The sequence below is a fragment of the Taudactylus pleione genome, unplaced genomic scaffold (assembly GCF_031769625.1).
Source record: "Taudactylus pleione unplaced genomic scaffold, aTauple2 ptg000093l, whole genome shotgun sequence".
Taxonomy (NCBI): Eukaryota; Metazoa; Chordata; class Amphibia; order Anura; family Myobatrachidae; genus Taudactylus; species Taudactylus pleione.
In genome coordinates, this window is record NW_028284495.1 from 23,026,831 (window position 1) to 23,045,874 (window position 19,044).

General features: G+C 45.2%; 1 protein-coding gene across 1 annotated transcript in view; it reads right to left on the reverse strand.

Annotated features, from left to right (window-relative positions):
• The window catches only part of TTC39C (tetratricopeptide repeat domain 39C), an 81,405-nt gene that overhangs the window by 11,491 nt on the left and 50,870 nt on the right, over positions 1-19,044 (reverse strand). The window contains exons 4-10 of the mRNA XM_088469606.1: positions 17,903-18,017; positions 15,449-15,803; positions 13,843-14,011; positions 12,142-12,235; positions 3,630-3,737; positions 3,139-3,248; positions 628-751 (exon numbers count right to left, since the gene is read on the reverse strand). Coding sequence (XP_088325732.1) covers positions 628-751; positions 3,139-3,248; positions 3,630-3,737; positions 12,142-12,235; positions 13,843-14,011; positions 15,449-15,803; positions 17,903-18,017 — 1,075 coding nt within the window. The remainder of the gene's footprint in view (positions 1-627; positions 752-3,138; positions 3,249-3,629; positions 3,738-12,141; positions 12,236-13,842; positions 14,012-15,448; positions 15,804-17,902; positions 18,018-19,044) is intronic.

Consider the following 19,044-nt stretch of genomic DNA (forward strand, 5'->3'; position numbering starts at 1 on the left):
TACAGCTACTTGGGGGTCCTAGAATAATAGTATACAGATACTTGGGGGCCCTAGAGAAAAGACATACCGGAATTGAGGTTCTAAAATAGTGAAATACATACTAAAATAGGATGACCGTTAAATCCTTTTTTCTAAATAAATTTGGGGGACACTGGTAACCTTGGGGTATAGAGGGCACTGCGTAGGACTTGGCACTCAAACTACTGCAAATTGTATTGTAACTAGTCCTCCTCTATACTTCCCTGGCGATAGCGCCTCCGTTTTTTCTGATTGCCTAGAAGAACAGGTGATTTTACTGCAGCCTGCACTTGTTTTTTGGGTTTTTGCATTCACCGCTATAGTGGTCATCTGGACGACTACAGATGACAAGTTTGACAGTAAGGTATATCAGGAGATATGGTATCTTCTGCATAAGAAACTTAATCAATCAGAGAATCTCAGTTTGATTAATCTCTATCAAACATCTAGTTGCATGACTGTCAAAGGCATATACTGTATACAAACAAAGCCTCTGACATTGTTGGTCCAGGAGCAGGGTTATTACAGACACGGATCGCTGAATTTTCTACGCCATTATAATTGTTGAACAGTTTCTTTGTTTGGAAAAAACAGACCCGGTATCATTACCTTGGCTCATGTGCTGCAGGTTGGAGAGAGAACAGTTGGGAAGAGCTTTCCACAGGTACAGCACCTCAATGGCAGCCAGAACACACAGCTGTTTGGTTGGTGTTTGTTTTCTAAATCTCTCACCCTGTTACCCAGAGACATGAAATAGGTAAGGTGAGCATGTGACATTCAGGGATGCATTCATATACAGATGTGCAGCTAATAGCAAAATCTTCCTGCATCACTTTCACTGGAGCCTGGCTTCTCTCAGCTCTCCCCACTACCAAACTCTTAGTCTGTGGCTTCCTACTTACCTCCACTCCTCTTCACTTCATAACGCTGTCCCTGCCACATGCAGCACCTACCCCCAGCTAATCACAGGAGGGGACAAATCACGACTCCCAGCCTATTCACTATCTGTAATACTGGGGAGCAGATCCAATTAAAAGCAGAACATCACGCACTGTCTGGTTGCGCAAAAAGTGCTACTATGGTAATCTTGCCTGGTTTTCATACCCAGATAACACATAGTATTAGCGCAAGGTGCAGGGGAACTGCCTGTATGTGTTCCTGTGAGGATCCGGATAATCCATTTGGCAACAAGTGTTCTATCCCACCAAAGTCTAAACTTGGAACATGTAGAAGAGAGGATTAAGACTAATAACAAAAAAGCTGCTACGACCACATTTTTACGCACCTTAAGACCACCACCATCAAAAACAGCAAAAGGTTCTTTAAAGTGAGCAAGATTGTCTTTTATGCAGTATTTATGGCAATGTGTGATACTCAGAAATATAACATGTGACAATATATCATTTAGGTCTATACTGTATCATCTGTGATGTATTATTTGGATTCTGAAGCTTGCTGTATCTGCGGTGCTTGCTTTATATGTATAGGGTGTGTAATATGTACAGGAAGTTTGTGTAGGTTTCTGGTGAATGGGATAGTGAGGAGAGCAGTGGGGCACTATAATGTGATGGGCGGGTAGACCAGATTTGTGGAAATGCTAAAGACCTAGGCCAGCCTTGTATTACCATGTCACCACATGTATTTTCTTATATATGCATGTCAGCATAAACTTAAAATCATCTCTAAATTACAATTACAAAATCCTTAGTTCTTACACAAATTTCTTTTATACAGATGTCTGTGGGAGTTTGAAGCCTTAGAGTTACATTGCGATGGGGTTAGTGGAATCAAAACTGGCCAAGGGGGCAATAAAGTCACACTTGGGCCTGGGCTTAGGTATCAGTGTTTTTCCCAGGGCCTTTTTGATGGGTGCTCTGTCTCGGCTCTCTTCTTACACCGCCCGGTGCAGCTTGCAAATTGAGGGAGAAATCCGGTAGCCCCCTCCACCTCAGGTCCACCCTGCACTGGAGGCGGGCTGCCCCTAGAAGCCTGGACACTTTCTTTACTGCCCAGAGGCAGCTAGATTAGGTGAGGGCACTGGGGACACCCACTTTCCACGGACTGAAGTAAGCACCCGGCTGGTGCATGAAGCGCCTGGGGATTCTGCAGAACATGGCTCAGTCAGTGCACTGCTCAGTATTGGCTCCTGGTAGGAGAAAAGTAGGAGCACAGACATAATAATACAGGCCCCAGCCAGCCACTTGCAGCAACCTAGCCATCCTACCCCTCCTCAGCCACACAATGGCACAGGGGAGTGTGTGTGGTGGACTGCTGCTTGCCTCCTGTGATGATATTTGTTTTGGTCTGGTCGGCAACCCCCTCCCTCCCGGCTGCCTCATGGTGCCGCCCGTACACTAGGTATGGTTATTTGTAGGACCACCAGTGCATGTTTCTATATTGATATGGAATTAATCACTGACAAACTGCTTTTAGTTCTTTTTCAAAAATGTATACTTTTATAGTAAGCATTTTTTTTTTTTAAATGATCAAAAACATGGGTATTATAAACTTTTAAATGATACATAAAGCATTGGGTCATAAAGCATTTAAATGATACATAAAGCGATTATTCGTACAGTGCCCAGTATAACATCATCAGCAACACTAACATACGTATACAAAAGACTCCACGTGCTGTGCTTGGGACTCAGGGCCTGATTCAGACCCGCTGGTGGTGCAAACGCAGGCGTGCCTGAGCGTCTCAACGCAGATTAAGAGGCGTGCATAATTAAGACGCAGCGTCACAGTACACGTCACTTGGCTGAATTTTACACTGAAGCACTCGCAGTGCTTGCAGTAAGGTATGGTCAACCACAAGTGCTTCGTATGCATCAGATGGTACTCAATGTTACCGATGGTTGCATACACTTTCTGGAGATGACGTGCATTAGTGGGCATCTTAAGACAGGCTAGTGGGCGTCTAGTTACACACCACGATCGCACGCTAAGACATAGTGGCTGCGTGCGAACGCATCTAGCGAGCAGGTCTGAATCGAGCCCTCAGTGCAAATACCCTGCAGCAGGAGCAAACCCTTCCCCGTCCCAATGGAGCAAGGCTTTGAATCCACCACTTTCTTTAAGAGGTCACTGTATCATATTAATACCCCAAATGGCACAAACCTTTTTTAATGAAAATTGTTCAATCTGATTGTTTTTCCTCTTGAAAAGCTTCTGGACTTCCTTAAACACCACCTGTGCCCCATCCACTTCCCCGGTAGCACCCTGACATACTGAAAGAAGAAACAGCTGGATACATTTCAAAACAAACATCTTGCACATAAAATTAAAATTTCTTGTGTAAGGGGCTTAATTTTATTAGGGTGGATGAAGCCTCAGCTTTTATCTGGGTAACTGGATAGATAAACTGAAGCCCCAAACATGGCCTTGTTTTCATAGGCTGAAACTGGAACCTAGAATGATCAGAATGTTGTGGATAAAAGGTCTAGAAATTGAGGAGAGTGGAGATAGCCTAATAAAATGTGTTTGATATAATTCATTCTCAAGGTCATCAAATACATAATTATGTAGGAAATAATGTAAGGGGTTAAGTTTGAAAGGCAAAAAAGAGTGCATACAGTAGTAATACTATAAATAATACTATGAATACATACCTGCCGTGAGATAGGCATAGTAACACTGGGACCATCTGGATTCATTTTTTAGTCTTTCAAAGGATCGGAAAGCATCCTTAAAGTTCATTTCTATCATGCTGCACCAACCTAAGGAAGGAGGAAAGGAAAACGAAATTAAAAAGAATCTGTTACTGCCAGTAGGTGGAGACAATGGCTTAACTTCAGTTTCTACTTTATGTCTCAGAGTCTTTGTGAATGGCTAGAAATCTCGGAATCAGTACGAATTACCACCGAACCAAAGTCTGGCGGATGAAATGCAGATGCCGGAAGGCCGGCACATGAAGATCCCGACTGAGGTGAGTAAGAACCCTAGCCCTCCCCTCTCCCCCAACTCTAACCCTCCCTTAGTTTGCCTTACCCTAACTTTCCCCCCCTGTTGCCTAAACCTAACCACTCCCCTCCCCGCACACTAAACCTAACCCTCCCGGGGGGGTGCCTAAACCTAACCTCCTCCCCGGTGGTGCCTTGACGCTCCCCCCCCCCCTTCCCCTAGCCTAACCCCAAGTCTCCCCGGGAGTCCCTAAACCTAACCCCCCCAGCAGATATCAGCTCCCGACACCCGGTATGTCGGGCGTCGGGATTTCGGTGTGGGGCTTATGACAGGCGTTGGTATTTAGACGCCTATCATTAGTCCCATGCCGGGATTTCACTGTCAGGAAGCCGGCGGTCGGCATGTCGACCTCCGGCTTCCTGACTACATCCCATAAATCTGCACAGCACTATGAATGATAGATAATATGCTGTGTATACATTCATCTTAACAGTTCATACATGCTGCTCTATTACACATATTGGATGTGCTGCTACGATTTTAACTCAAGTGATCTTACAGTGACCCATATGAGAAGCAAAAGACCTGTGTATCTACTTCTTCCCAGGGAGAAAAAAGCACGTAGAAGTCTTACTCAATAATGGTTAAAGTGCCCATTTATCAGTAATCACAAACTCAATGCGATCTGGGCATAATATTAGCTCCCAAAATCACACTGCAGTATGCAATAATAGCGCCCACAACACATGTATTAAATAGCACATGTAGGGACAGGGGCTCCAAGAGCACATCCATGCAATGTGCTCAGAGTAAAGACACTGCATCAGTGGTAATACATTCCCTGTAACCCTGCACGACTACTGCATGATATCTGCAAGGCTGTGTATCATTATTACACACAGGGGCGGATTGGGTCGCCGGGAAACCGGGCTAGTTCCCGCGATCGGGCAGCTCTGCAACTTCAGCAGCGCATGCGCAAATGCTGCTTATGAAAAAAGAAATAAGGCTGACGGGGGAGCTGCTGCTCAGCTGCAGCAGCTTCTCCCACAAGCCTTTGCGATGCGGAGTCTGTCAGTCATCACTGACGGCTCCTCCTCCGTGCAGCCCCTCTGCGGCCCGGCCCGGCTCCCCATCTGCAGGACACAGTGACACGGCGCCACGTGGCCGACAAGCAGCGGGCAGAGGAGCTGCAAGTAAGTGGTGGCTGCGCGGGGGGTGATGGGCGGTCGGGGGAGGGGGTGATGGGCAGACGGGGGTGATGAGCGGACAGGGGAGAGAGGCTGGTGGAATGAAGCGGACATTGACACTCATTGGAGCTGGGCCACACAGGGGCTGCTGAGACCACAGGGGCTGGGGGAATGAGACACACTGGGGCTAGGGCACACTGGGGCTTTGACACACTGGTTCTGGGGGGAATGGGGCTGAGATACACACTGGGGCAAGGAGGAATGTGGTTGACACACTGGGGCTAATGAAGCTGACACACTGGGGCTGAGACACACTGGGGTTGGGGGGAATGAGGCAGGCACACACTGGGGCTGAGACGCACACTGGGGCAGGGGAGTGGGGTTGAGACAAACACGGGCTGGGAGGAATGGGTCTGTGGAGACACACTGGTCTGAGGGAATGGGGCTGTGACACGCTGGGTCTGAGGAATGAGGCTGAGACACGCTGGGGGAATGAGGATGAGAGACACACTGAGTCTGAGGGAATGGTGCTGTGACACGCTGGGTCTGAGGAATGAGGCTGAGACACGCTGGGGGAATGAGGATGAGAGACACGCTGGGTCTGCGGGAATGAGGCTGAGACACACTGGGGCTGGGAGAATGAGGCAGAGAGCTGCAGGTGGGCCTGGGTATGGAGGGACGCAGGAGGTCCTGGAGAGAGACATGGAGGCCTGGAGATGGAGAAACAGAGGGGCCTGGAAAACCACAGGGGGCCAGAGGATGGAGAGACGTAAGGGGGTCTGGAGTAACACTGGGGTCTGGGAAGACACAAATTTTTGCTCAGGGAAATTCATATTTTGCCCTGCACAAAAACTTCTACTATATATTATCTGGTTATGATGATGACATTGGTTATATTTCTACGTAAGCAAGCATATTCCAGACAGTGTGATCTACATGAATAGTGAATAGCGGCTGAAGACGCTGCCCAGTGAGGCTCAAATTCTTCAGAGGTTCCCCCGTTGCAGAGAAACCACAACATAGGTAGGAAAAAAAGACTTCCAAACTGACTGTCCAGTAAATAGTTCAAAGGGATGGGGGGCCCCAAAAAGAGTTTAATTCACAAGATTACTGTTGCCGATCCTGCTCCCCTCAGCGGCTTGCAAAAGCCCCTCCAGGCCCCAAGAAGTGGGAGTATCATGACCTCTTCCACAGACCCTGTCCCCTCAACAGACCCGCTCCCATAAGGGCTGCTTCCAGAAATTTCCCGGGCTGGTTTTCCATCCCAATCCGCCCCTGAATACACGTAACAGCCACAAAACACTAAACAGACATTTTTACATGTAATTCTTCACTAGAAACAATGAAAATGAATGACAATATGTTATTGTTTTAACTTCACAGAAGAAAGAAAAACGTAAAAAAAATTTTGTCAGTATATTTAGGGTATTTCCCCAACACTGCCCCTCCCCCCGCTAGAGAAACCAGGAATGTGACACCGTGGTTAGGATGATCCCTCAATGGCCCTGTCATTGACTGTTCCCAGCTGGGCTATTGGGGCTCTAAATGGAACACAAATCAGGTGATTGGATGGAGGCTTGTCCACTAAGCTGCATTGACATTTCCAAGCCGTCAGCATTCTTACAACCTTCCTGACTGGCGACTTGTAGGTACGGTGCAGATGGGGTGGGTGTCTCTCATACAGCAAAGGTCCTGAGCTTGTGTATATGGTACGATGGGAAAGGGAGGCTTTTGTGAATATATGATGTTTAGTTGTGTCACGACACTGCACCCCAGCCTGCGCTCAGATATTCTAACCTAACACAGATGGGAGGTTGTGACGTGGGTTTTACCAAAGATGCCACCACGAAGTGTATTAGAATAGCGCTCTTGCGTTCGCCAGACACTTAAATCACTATCAAATTCACAATTATTACACAAATGTAGTATGGGCCTCTCCAGGCACGTGAATTCATTAGAGCACAGAGATAACGCTGATAAAGTTTTAAGATTTATTGAGAAAATATCTCCAGGGTTAAATTACAAGAAAAAACAGGTGAATAAACAAGACATACAGTTATATATGCACAGAATGATTTCAAGTAAAAGAAAATGATAAAAGAGTCAGAATCCTAAGTTATCTTACACTGAATCTTAGGGGACTTGTGTGGAGGGAGATCACCATTAGACCGATATGGAGAGCAATCCTAGCTCTCAGCTACTCCCTTGAAGAGTGAACACAGTGAAACAGGGGTGGCTGGCTCTTATGGTTCCACAGCCCCCCTCCCCCCAGCAGCCCCCATCCTTCTTGGGCTCAAAAGGCACTGTCCTTTGTTCTACACAGATCTGTGTAGATGTAAACCAGGACTTAAGTGTCATATCTTCCTAACTTGGAAAGGTCTGTTTATGACAGGAAAACTGATGACCTACAAACTGAGCCGGACTGTCTGTGCATTGGCCTGAAACTAGAAGTATGCGCTCTCTTGTGTGGCGATCTAACCACCTCTTCTGTTTCGCCTGCGCAGCCTTAAGGTTATCCTGCACCATCCCCATCAGGGACTGCAGCTTCTCCCTGAACTGTACTACATAGTGTACCACTGACTGTTCAGGAGTTACCAGCTTACCCTTCCACTCTTCCCTGATCAAATCTATAGGGCCACGCATGCAGTGCCCATATAGGAGTATAAAGGGTGAGAATCCGGTTGATTCCTGCGGCACCTCACGGTATGCAAAGAGGAGGTGCGGCAGGAACCTCTCCCAGTCTCTTCCCTGGGACTCCACAAAGGTCTACAACATCTGTTTCAGGGTACTATTAAGTCTCTCCACAAACCCATTTGTCTGGTGGTGGTATGGGGTAGTAATGAGGTGATCCACATGCATCTTTTTACAGAGGCTCTGCATAAGGTTCAAAATGAACTGGGTACCTTTGTCCGTTAACATCTCTTTTGGAAACCCCACCCTGGAGAAGATGGCTATAAGAGCATCAGCAATCTCATCTGCCCGGATGGATGACAGAGCCAATGCTTCCGGATACCGGGTGGCATAATCTATTACCTTCAAAATATATTCCTTCCCAGAGCTACTCGGAATAGCTAGGGGCCCCACAATGTCACAGCAACCCGTTCAAAGGGTTCTGAGACAACTGGCAAAGGTATTAGGGGCACCCTTTTCACATCGCCAGACTTCTCCACCACCTGGCATGCATGGCATGACCGACAGTAGTTAGCTATGTCGGTCATCATGCCAGGCCAATAAAAATTGTGTATTAGCCGGGTCTTGGTTCTGGACAGACCCCAATGTCCTGTTAGGGGAATCTCGTGAGCCACTTTCAACAAACCGCAACAAACCATCCCTGTAAGACTCTGGCACAATCAATTGCTTCTCAGTAATTACATTTGAATGCTAACTGTTGATGTTCTCTCTATACAAAAGCCCATTTTCCCAAAATATTCTATTTGAGTCACTTTCTGCACACATCTGATTAGCATGAGCCCTTACAGACTCCATAATTGGGTCTGTGTTCTGACATACTTTAAACACACTCTGTTGTTCAGTGGGGGGCAGCAGACTGGGAGGCTGCCCCCCCTCCTCAGCTCTCACAGGAGAGAAGGGGGATTGCCTTCCAGTGAACGGTCCTCCTCACCTGCAGGGGTTAATACACACTCTCTGTGCTACTGCCTCCATGCCTGCAGGAGTTAAAACACACTCTTTCAGTACTGCTACCTCCACACCTGCAGGGGTTAAAACACAATCTTTCCTTAGAGCAGAGCAGCACTGCTTGTACTCACTGCTGCAACAGTTGTAAGATCATTGGCTAACTGTACATTACTCTGTTTTATGCTAGAACATGCATGATTACGTATTTCAGTCTCTGTTCTGTGAAGCTGAAAGGAGTTATTCCCTGAGTTATCAACAACATCATGCTCAGTACATATTGTCTCTTCAGTACATATAGGCATCGGTGTTAGCTGTGGAAAAAAATCATTGACACTCAATTTCACATCAAGAACCACATTTGGGTCAGTTACATATATGGCAATAAGACCGTGGCGGGCAGGTCCGCAAGTACCCCAATATCACGGATTCCACGACCTGCCCCCCAGTCTAAATAAACCCTGGCTAGGGGTACCACAGAGTGTACTCCGCCCACCCCTGCACAGACATTGTTCTCCCAGGTAAAATGTTCTCGGAGCGCACTAAATCGGGATGTATCAAAGTCACATCAGCCCCAGAGTCGCGCATGCCAATGGTTACCTTGTCGCAGACATGTACTTCTTGCATATTGTCCCGTGGTCGCTCTGGGGTCCCCCAGCATACAGGACAGTTGGCACATACTTCCCTGCTGGGCCTCCCACAGGAAGGGACATTGACTTCTTCTTGGAGGGACGATTAGCACTGATGTGACCCACCATGTTGCAATTAAAACACCTGCGGGCATCACCCAAACCAGGTTTACCCGTCACCCCCCCAAACGGTGCAGCCACAGCTGGTTTCGTTGAAGGGGCAAACGTGGGGAGCCCTCCAGGATTCCTCTCCTTCCAGGTCGACTGCCCGGACATCCCAAACGATTTCTTTGCTGCCGGAGCCCTGGTTGTGATGTACTTGTCAGCCAGGCACAGCAGCTTCTTGCGATGACTCAGGGTGACGGTCCATAACCCTGTTCTTTCAGATCCGCGGGGCACAGTGTGAGGAACTGCTCCTGCAGAATGAAGTCTTTCAGTTTAAGTCTGTCACTTTCAATCTGTCAACCCACTGATGCATCAGGGTCAACAATTGCGGTAACAGTCCAGCATATATGTCAGAGGGACTGCGATTTGAGTCTCTGAATTTTTGCCGGTAAATTTCCAGGGTGAGGTTAAATCTTGTTAGCAGCGCTTCCTTAATGGTGCGGTAATCGCCATCCAGTTCTGGGGGAAGGTCAGCAAATGCCTCCAACGCTTTCCCGCTCAGTCCCGGTGTTAAATAGCAGACCCATTTGCCGGGTTCCAGCGCAAATTGTCGGCAAGTCCTTTCAAATCCCCTCAGGAATGTATCGAGGTCGCCATACTTCTCCAACACAGGGAATTGGTTGTGCTGGGGCTTTTTCCTACCCGGGTCACAGGTCGTGTTCTGGTCACGGAGTCTGACCAGCTCCAGCTGGAACTCATGTTCGGCCTGGTGCTCTGCAACCTCTCGGTCTGCTCTACACTCGGCAGTTTCAGCTTCCTGGTCAGCTCGGCGCGCTGCAGCTTCCCTGTCCGCAGTCGTTTGGTAGTGCTGCACCAACTGCAGAGCTGTTGCAGTGTCCACGTCCTTCATATGCCTGATAGCAGTTTGAAGGTAACTCTCCATTGCAGACTCACCAGACCCAGCAGGGGTGTCCGATCCTCACTGGACATCCGTTGTATGGTCCAGTACAGGCAAAGCCTCTGCAGCAGGTTTCTCCATGGTCTGGCTACCTCCAGCAGCAAGATTCTGATCAGCCTCCCTGAATGCTTGGGCCAGTCGATCTTTGTTCTGGCCAGTCCAGGGAAAGTTCCTCTGCATACACTTGACCACAAGGTCATCCCTTTTCAGCTGCAGGTAATCTGTGGTCATTCTGGACCTCAAACTTTTTGCCAAATAAAAAAGATAGAAAAAGAAAAACAAGAGAGAGGGAAGGGAAACAGAGATCAAGTGTGCACAGTATGTCTTTTTTAAATTTTAACCATGAGCGCACTCTCTGGCGAATTAGGGTGCTACCTTTCTAAGAAGCACACACCGCTAATTCACTTAGGCTCTTCTGATAAAAACAAAAGTATCAAGTCCCACCGCCTGCCACCAGTTTGTCACGACACCGCACCCCAGCCTACGCTCAGATATGCCAACCTGACGCAGATGGGCGGTTGTGACGTAGGTTTTATCAAAGATGCCACCACGAGGAGTATTAGAATAGCGCTCTTGCAATCGCCAGACACTTAAATCATTCTTAAATTCACAATTATTACACAAATGTAGCATGGACCTCTCCAGGGACGTGAATTCATTAGAGCACAGAGATAACGCTGATAAACTTTTAAGATTTATTGAGAAAAAATCTCCATGGTTTAAATACAAGGAAAAACAGGTGAATAAACAAGACATACAGTTATATATTCACAGAATGATTTCAAGTAAAAGAAAATGATAAAGAGTCAGCATCCTAAGTTATCTTATGCTGAATCTTAGGGGATTTGTGTGGAGGGAGACCACCATTAGACCGATATGGGGAGCACTCCTAGCTCTCAGCTACTCCCTTGAAGAGTGAACACAGTGAAACATGGGTGGCTGGCTTTTGTGGTTTACAGCCCCCTTCCCCCCAGCAGCCCCCATCCTTCTTGGGCTCAAAAGAACTGTGTAGATGTAAACCAGGACTTAAGTGTTATATCTCCCTCAAGGGGGGTATCCGCTTAGCGATTTAACCAAGCGATTGCACGATAATGACATCATTATCGTGCAATCGCTTGCAAATCGCGCATGCATCGGGCATGTTTTGGTCGGAAGCGACCAGCAATGCACGTGCCCGCTGGTCGCTTCCGACATCCAACATCGTCTGTACATGCTAGTCAGGTTCATCATGTGCGGAGATGAGGGATGTGCCTGGACTGAACGAGTGAACGTTCAGTCTAGGCACATCACTAGATATACAAACGAGAGCACGATTGCAATGTCGTAATCTATAAGTGGATACCCGTCTTAACTTGGAAATATCTGTTTATGGCAGGAAAACTGATAACTTACAACCTGAGCCAGAAATTGGCCTGGAACTAGGCCCCCCTAGGGTGAAGAGCAAAAGCACTCCTTTGTCGTCAAAGGTTAGGTAGCACTTGTCCATTCGGTTCTCAGTTGTGTGATGCAATGCAGTTTTGACATACGGTCCCAATTCATAGCAAGCAGACATTAGTGAAATATATACTTATGGGAAATTATAATAATACCCAGGCCACACAAAATACATACAGTCATGACACGTGGCTTTGATGTTTCGCCGTAACCAATGGTGATGGTCACAAGTTGAAAATCTTTTCAAGAACTGATAGACATATAAAACACTTACCAATTTCATACAAACAAACGTGCTGTATCTCTCTCTGATCTGTTGCAAGCTCCAGAGCAGTATGGAAGGAGGTCAAGGCACTATTTATTTGACACTGCAATTGAAGTAAAAATTAAGTTAGAAATTTAAGATGCTTTATTCATGTTTATCTTTTTGGGACATCCATATGCAAAGCCACACACCCACGTCCCATGTCATGCACTATAAAGTAAAAATTAAAGCATCACCTTCAAATGCTGCCATGCAAATGTCATCAGCTAGAATTCTACTCAGCTTCTGAAGTGGATTATTTATAGAATTAGTTTACTGATCACTAATAAGAATATCTGTGTGAAGAGCTGAGAGCTCCTGCGACTAAAAACCGATTTATCCCACCACAGTAACATTTCATGCAACTGAAATGTGCAAACCCGCAGCGCAGACACGGTTTTACACTCTTTTTCTTGCACAGTGTTTATTGGGGAAGCACATGGAATTGTGAACTAAGCTGGCAGCATCTGAAGGGATGTAACAATAACAGTCTGCACCTACATTCTGAAACAAGATTTCAGTTTGTGGGACAAAATCTTTCCAATGATATTTTAGGGGTGTAGATGAAATGATTGCAGGGTGATCTGCTCTAAGCAGAAATGCATACAGCAAAATCACAGGTTGGGTACAGAATCCCGACTGTCAGAATGCCAACGGTCAGAATCATAACAGCGGCATCCCGAAGGTCATAAGCCCAACGCATTTTGGCAAGTATTTTAACATTTCCCCTAACCCTACACCTAACCCACACCTCCTGCAGTCTAACCCTACCCCTCCCGTTGCCTAATCCTAATTCCCCTTCTGCAGTCTATCCCTAACCCTTCCCCTAGTGCATAACCCTAAACCTAATACTTACCGTCAGGGTTTGTCTGGATTGTGACTGTCGGGATGCGGCTTTCAATATTGTGGACTGTTGGCATCCTGACCGTCAAGATCCTGAATACATCCCAACATCACCCAGCAAATTAGATTTTATAGCATGTCAGAGGTTTTTCCAGTTACATATATAAAGAATGCGTGTGACTGTGTGCAATATTCTTCAAACTAAAAACGGATACATGTTCTCGTCCCTTCTCTTAGAAGTGATTAAAGACAAATAACCAACAGCGGGATTGTAGTAGGGAACTGCAGAAGGTCGAGTGGTAGCAGACTTGACGCTGAAGAGACGTCTAACTCTTTTCATCATGCGCCTCATCAGCTGTACCCATGAACCTACAGATCCACAGATCTGGATGCAGGTTCAAGGAGTGAGAATTGGAAACGCACCTTGAGATGCATTTGGCTGTTTAGGAGGAGCACTTAGAGCTGTTCGGTGATCACTCTACATGTCTCCATCCCAAATTCCCTACCTTTCATCCATGCTATGGGACTAGCAGGTCTACAGTGTATTTTCTATTTGTCAACATCACTAAGCAGGGAACAGCTTCTTGTCCAATGTTAAGCAGAGACCAATAGAAAACAAGTTGAGGGAGAAATCCGTATTAATAAGTATGTCCAATGCATTCAGGGTAAAGTGTGAGCCTGTGGAGTCATACTGTACATCACATCCTAGGTTACCATGAGACAGACCTAATAGGCAGCATTACTTGCTGGCAGGCAGGCCATAGATGTGTGAGTTCATGGAATGATCATGTGATGGGTTATCTCATGCCATGTATAATGTAGAAGTACCTCTAGTCGCTGTATTCTTCCCTTGAAGAACATGAATAAAGAGGAGTTTGGGTATGCAGATTCTTTCTTGTGGAGAATCTCTTTTGCCTCTTTTAATCCTGCTTGATTATCACTTCCATCCAGTGCAAAGAAAGGTCGGACTACTGTGTGGTACCATAACAAAGCCAATCTGTTTTAAAAGGGTATAGAGGCTACATATAGTTACACATGATAAAGTCATGCAGGGAACACATTAAATGAGGATGTGCAAACAAATGCTAAGTGATAAAATATGCAGATAATGATGCATGTCCCACCCTCGTGCCATTATAACTATACATCATCCGGTTATGTGACCATAGAAAACAGCATTTTCTAAGGTTTGACCACATTTTGCCACATAGTGCCTCCTGCCCTATAACTTGTAATATGTGGAATACAGCTGTAGGTGACTTTATAGAAGCAGCATCACTACAACTTTCCTGCCAAAAAACAGATCATATTAAAAAAAAGGAATGAAAAAAAACTTGATTACGTTTATATATTTTACCCCCACATATAGCCATACAGGCAGCCTGTTATATTAGTGTCTTCTGGGGCTCAGCTAGATGGGTTCAGGGTTGTGTATATTTGGAGAAGTCCTTTTATACCCTATGATTAGTGCGAAGGCTGGGGGTGCTTAAAATAGCGATCAATAAAATATTTTCCTATTGTCGTGTTCTAAAAACTACTTTAGTTTCTGGCTTTTAGGTGAACAAAGCAGAGTCAAAGTTTAGAACTGAAAGGTAATATCACCTGTGTAGCAAGGTTGCGGTTAGCCACATTTTTGGCATTATCGGGACATTTGACATAGTTGGAATAGCGGACATTGTAGAAGAAAATGTCACACTAATACTTTTATACCTTATGCCTAAAATAAGAATACAAATACTTTGGAAAATACCCCAGACAAAACAAATGACGCACTTATGTTGACACCAAGGGCCTGGGCAAGCTATATAGGAATGCCTCACGTGCCTTTGGTTTTTGCTTAATTTTAATGGTCCTTATATGGCATCAAAGATTTCTAAACTGGGCTCATATACAGAATCACATGAAGGTACTGTTGGCTACAATAAGGGAAAAAAAGAGCTTTGCCGAGGTCCTGATGCCATAATTTAGATAGAGAGTTTAGGCCAGCGCTAGTCAAATGCAACATTCACGAGTGGATAACAGACCAGATTGCTTAGGAGCATGTGATGAAACCCAGGTGTCACTTCATGAGACCACCACCAGGTGTGTTTAGGATTATGCACAGTGTAACCTTGGTTAGGTGCACTACCAGCAACGTCCATGATGCAAGAAAATGAAAAACTCACAGGTGAATCTTTGTGTATATTACACACTCCTTTTGTATACGGTAGGAATACCCATAGATAACAGTATATATTGCGGTACACCCAAAGACAGGCAGAGGAACACCAAAAACATGTGTACCTTGCTATTGTGCAAACCTTTGTTTCATGAAACCAAAAATTCAGCTTCATACAAATAAGAAAAAAGCTTTAGCTCCTTGTTACTCTTTCATACAGGTTACTTACTGATAACACTACGTCAACAACTAAAGCATTGCAATATAGCTACTCACGTAGCTAAAGGGGCCTTCATGTCCTTACTTTCACTTGCATACATCAGTGAAGAGAGCCCCTGCAGACGATCTCCCGGAAACCCCAGCAAGTTGATGATTTTTAGCAGGTTTGGGGGCACCATGGATATGCAAAGGTGAAAAAGTCCATAGCCAAAGCTCACAGCACCTTTCAGTCTGTTCAGAGCCTCCTCCGTGACCCCCTCAGTAGCAATGTGATTATCATTTGCAGCGTCAGAGGGCGAGGACTCCTGACTCTGCATCTTCTGACACATTTCCTGTAGGGTGTTAATGTCCACATAGCATTTGTTGTAAATTTTCCAGGCCTTGCGCAGTATCCAGCCGCCTTTAATGTAAGCTGGAGGGAAGCAAAGGAACAATGGAAACAGCGTTATCCGGTTAATTATTTAAAGCAGAGACCGACTTTGCAATTACCTACTGTGTAGTTTTGATATTAAGTAACTAATGCTTTTTCCATTTTCCTTATTTGTACAGAATGCCATAGACATTCAGGAGTACATAGAGGTGAAGATTCTATAAGCGTGTATGGCTATGAAGCTGCACACAGCAGTTACATACAGGAGGAAAAAGTCTCTAATTGTTTCATTCATCGCTACGGGCTGCAAGCAAACACAGGTAAGGTTTCTCTGTCCTAACCTGCGTGGCATTAATGCACAAGGTTCTGACAGAACACTGAAGGTTCAGCCTACAAATGGCTGCTTCCAATGCGTGGACGCAACAGATTACATATGTATAGCATGCAAGAAAATGGAAAGACATACACTTTAAATGAAGCATAAAACATAGACGACAAGATTAACTGTGGAAAAACAGTGAAGCTTTCCCAGAGAAATCAGACTGGCGTGTTACAGTGTATGGTCTGCAGACTGAAGTGCTACCAAGCTTTGTGTTTCCTGATTACATGCTATGCAAATATCTGGTAAACCGCTCTGCACTGGCAAAATAATGCTTTTAAGTATATTGCTTATAATTAATTCATTAAACCTCAGGCGCTGTCTTTTGTGTATGCAAGCCGCTACGGCGGGAGCAGCTTCCTTGTATTTACACAGATGAATGCTGAATTGCTAACCTCTATTGCTTTTTCAGCAAGTAAACACAAAAAGAGCATTTTCTTTATGAGTGATATCTCACAATATATTTTTTATGGTTTAACTGTGCAGGTCCAATCTTCATTCTCTAAGCTGCTTGTACAGTTATGACAAGTTTTATCACAACTATACCAGCTGGTCTTTGTATTGTAATCAACTGGAATAAGCAATCAGTGGCCCAACTATTATATAATAACTCCATATAAAACTTAAGACTGCAGATGTGACCTCAGTCCCATGGGGTTTTGGTACCATAAGGCGTGAGACACTTGTAGTGACATGACGCCATGCCACAGATTTTTCTGCCATTTGTGCACCAATTGTCACACCATAGCAGCATACAAACAGACTCGCAGTGTACGGAGGTCCTAGGATTTGCACTTTTTTTGCAATCGTGTATATTTGAACGATGCTGTGTGGCAGGATGCATGGCGCAACGCAGTTATATCGGTCGCCGGTCTTTTGCCTTTTTCACAGCTAGAAGTCTTCTTCGTACAGCTATTAGTATGCAGAGTCACTGGTGATGTATGGCATACTGGCATGTAAACCTCGCAATAGCAGTGCAACAGAGATGCATATTTGGAAAATATTTAGCGAAAGACAGATTCCGTTGCTTAGTCGCATTTTTCATGACATGCCAAACGGGACTATTTGGAAGGATTTGAAGATAGGTGTATGTAGAAACATCTGTATTATCCTTGCTTAAATATTTTTAAAGTTATGTATGTTATCACAGATCAGGGGATTATTATGTCAGAGATAAAGTGTAGTGTATAAAAAGATGTCTGAACTCAAGGTAAACTACAAAGCAGTGTACAGATGGGTCCTATTACATCTTTGCTAATCGCGCTACAAACGTGCGCACAAATCGCGCAATGCGATTACCCATGGCTGCATAGGCTACGCGCGTACTATGATCACAATATGCAATCTTATGGGGTTGTGGTTGCGATCACAGGGAGCGTAACCATTCGCGGGCGAGCGTCTCACGCCATGCGCGGAGCGATTTACCATACAAGTGCCAAAGATGTGCCTGGGCACATCTGTAGTTGCAAGTTCATCTAATATCAGATGGGATATTTACACGCATTGATCAGTGGACTGACCCTTCCATATATAGTTTGGGAATATGATAAAAAAATATTTTTTTTAACCAAATATTATTGTCAATGTATGCATCTCTGTAATACCAGGTGATATGTGGTTACACTTCCGTTTGGATACCTTGATTTTCGTACACAACAGGTAACCCTTAGCTGTAGAATACATAGCATTCTGTCTCAGTTAAAATCTCTGGCAATGCTGAGAAAAATGTATCCAGTACATCTCAGTTAATCAGGAGACTCACCTGACAGCTCCTGCTTAACAAAAGAAAGCACTGCTAAATAAACTTGGCAGTCCGCAACGATTATTTGTCTCTGCAGGCGGTCAACCATAGACTGCGCAGACTTCCTAACGTCAACCTGTTGAGGAGAAAAACGTGTACTAATTAAATACAGAGTCTGTGTGGCATTCAGAATGAGACTTGTTAAAAAAAAGCATCATTAGTTGGATGGATCCTAGTAAAGGTCACCTTGCCCTGGAAATGCAATAATATTTGATACAAAAGTAGCCATTAATACAAGTACATAGAACAGAACAAACAAAACATTTACACAGTATTAGTTAAGAAAAAATTAACACATTACAGATGATATAGGCAAGATAAAAATACAAAACTAACTTGGAAAAATCATGCCATAGGATAACTACAAAAGTACACTTTTGGACACTGGTTCACTGAAAATAGAAACATTTTGAAAGTGTAAAAAAACAACAGCAATAGTCATAAAATGCGCTCAGAGGTGTTTTTTGAGCACCTTCAGAGCAAGTCTGATTTTTACGAAAATTGTTAATTAGTCCCCCTGTGGACTAATTAAGCATTTGGAAGTTTCCAATTAGCTTAATTAGTCCTTAATTTCTCACCTTCCGAAGTGGTGTCTCCTTCCTCCAGCATCGGGACCCGGTCTCCTGCAGCAGGGTGAGTATGTCAGTGTTTGTGAGTGTGTATGAGTGTGTGAGTCACCCCCGGTGTGTGTGACCGCTGTGTGTCCCCTCCCCCCCCTCCCTGTAATGGGCGCTGGGAGAACTACATCTCCCAGCAGCCCTTGCACCTCCCACCAGCCCATGGAGCCTCCCAACAGCCTCCTCCCCAGTGACAAGATGGGAGGACACCGGGAGCCGCGGAGACCTCCGGACACGCAAGTATAATTATTTTTGGCGCACCGCAGGTTTTCAGCTCTGAAAACCCTGCAACTATTTGTTTATTGGATGCCACTGGTATCAGGAGTGCGCATACCCGCGTTAATCCAAAATTGGGCATGTTTTTTTTACCTCGCTAAACCTCGCGCCCAATTGAATATGCTCCAAGGTCAGTCTTTGCAATTAGAGAAGGGAGGATTTAGTTGCAGTTTTGTTCCCACCATTTTCAGCGGGACAGTCCATATTTGA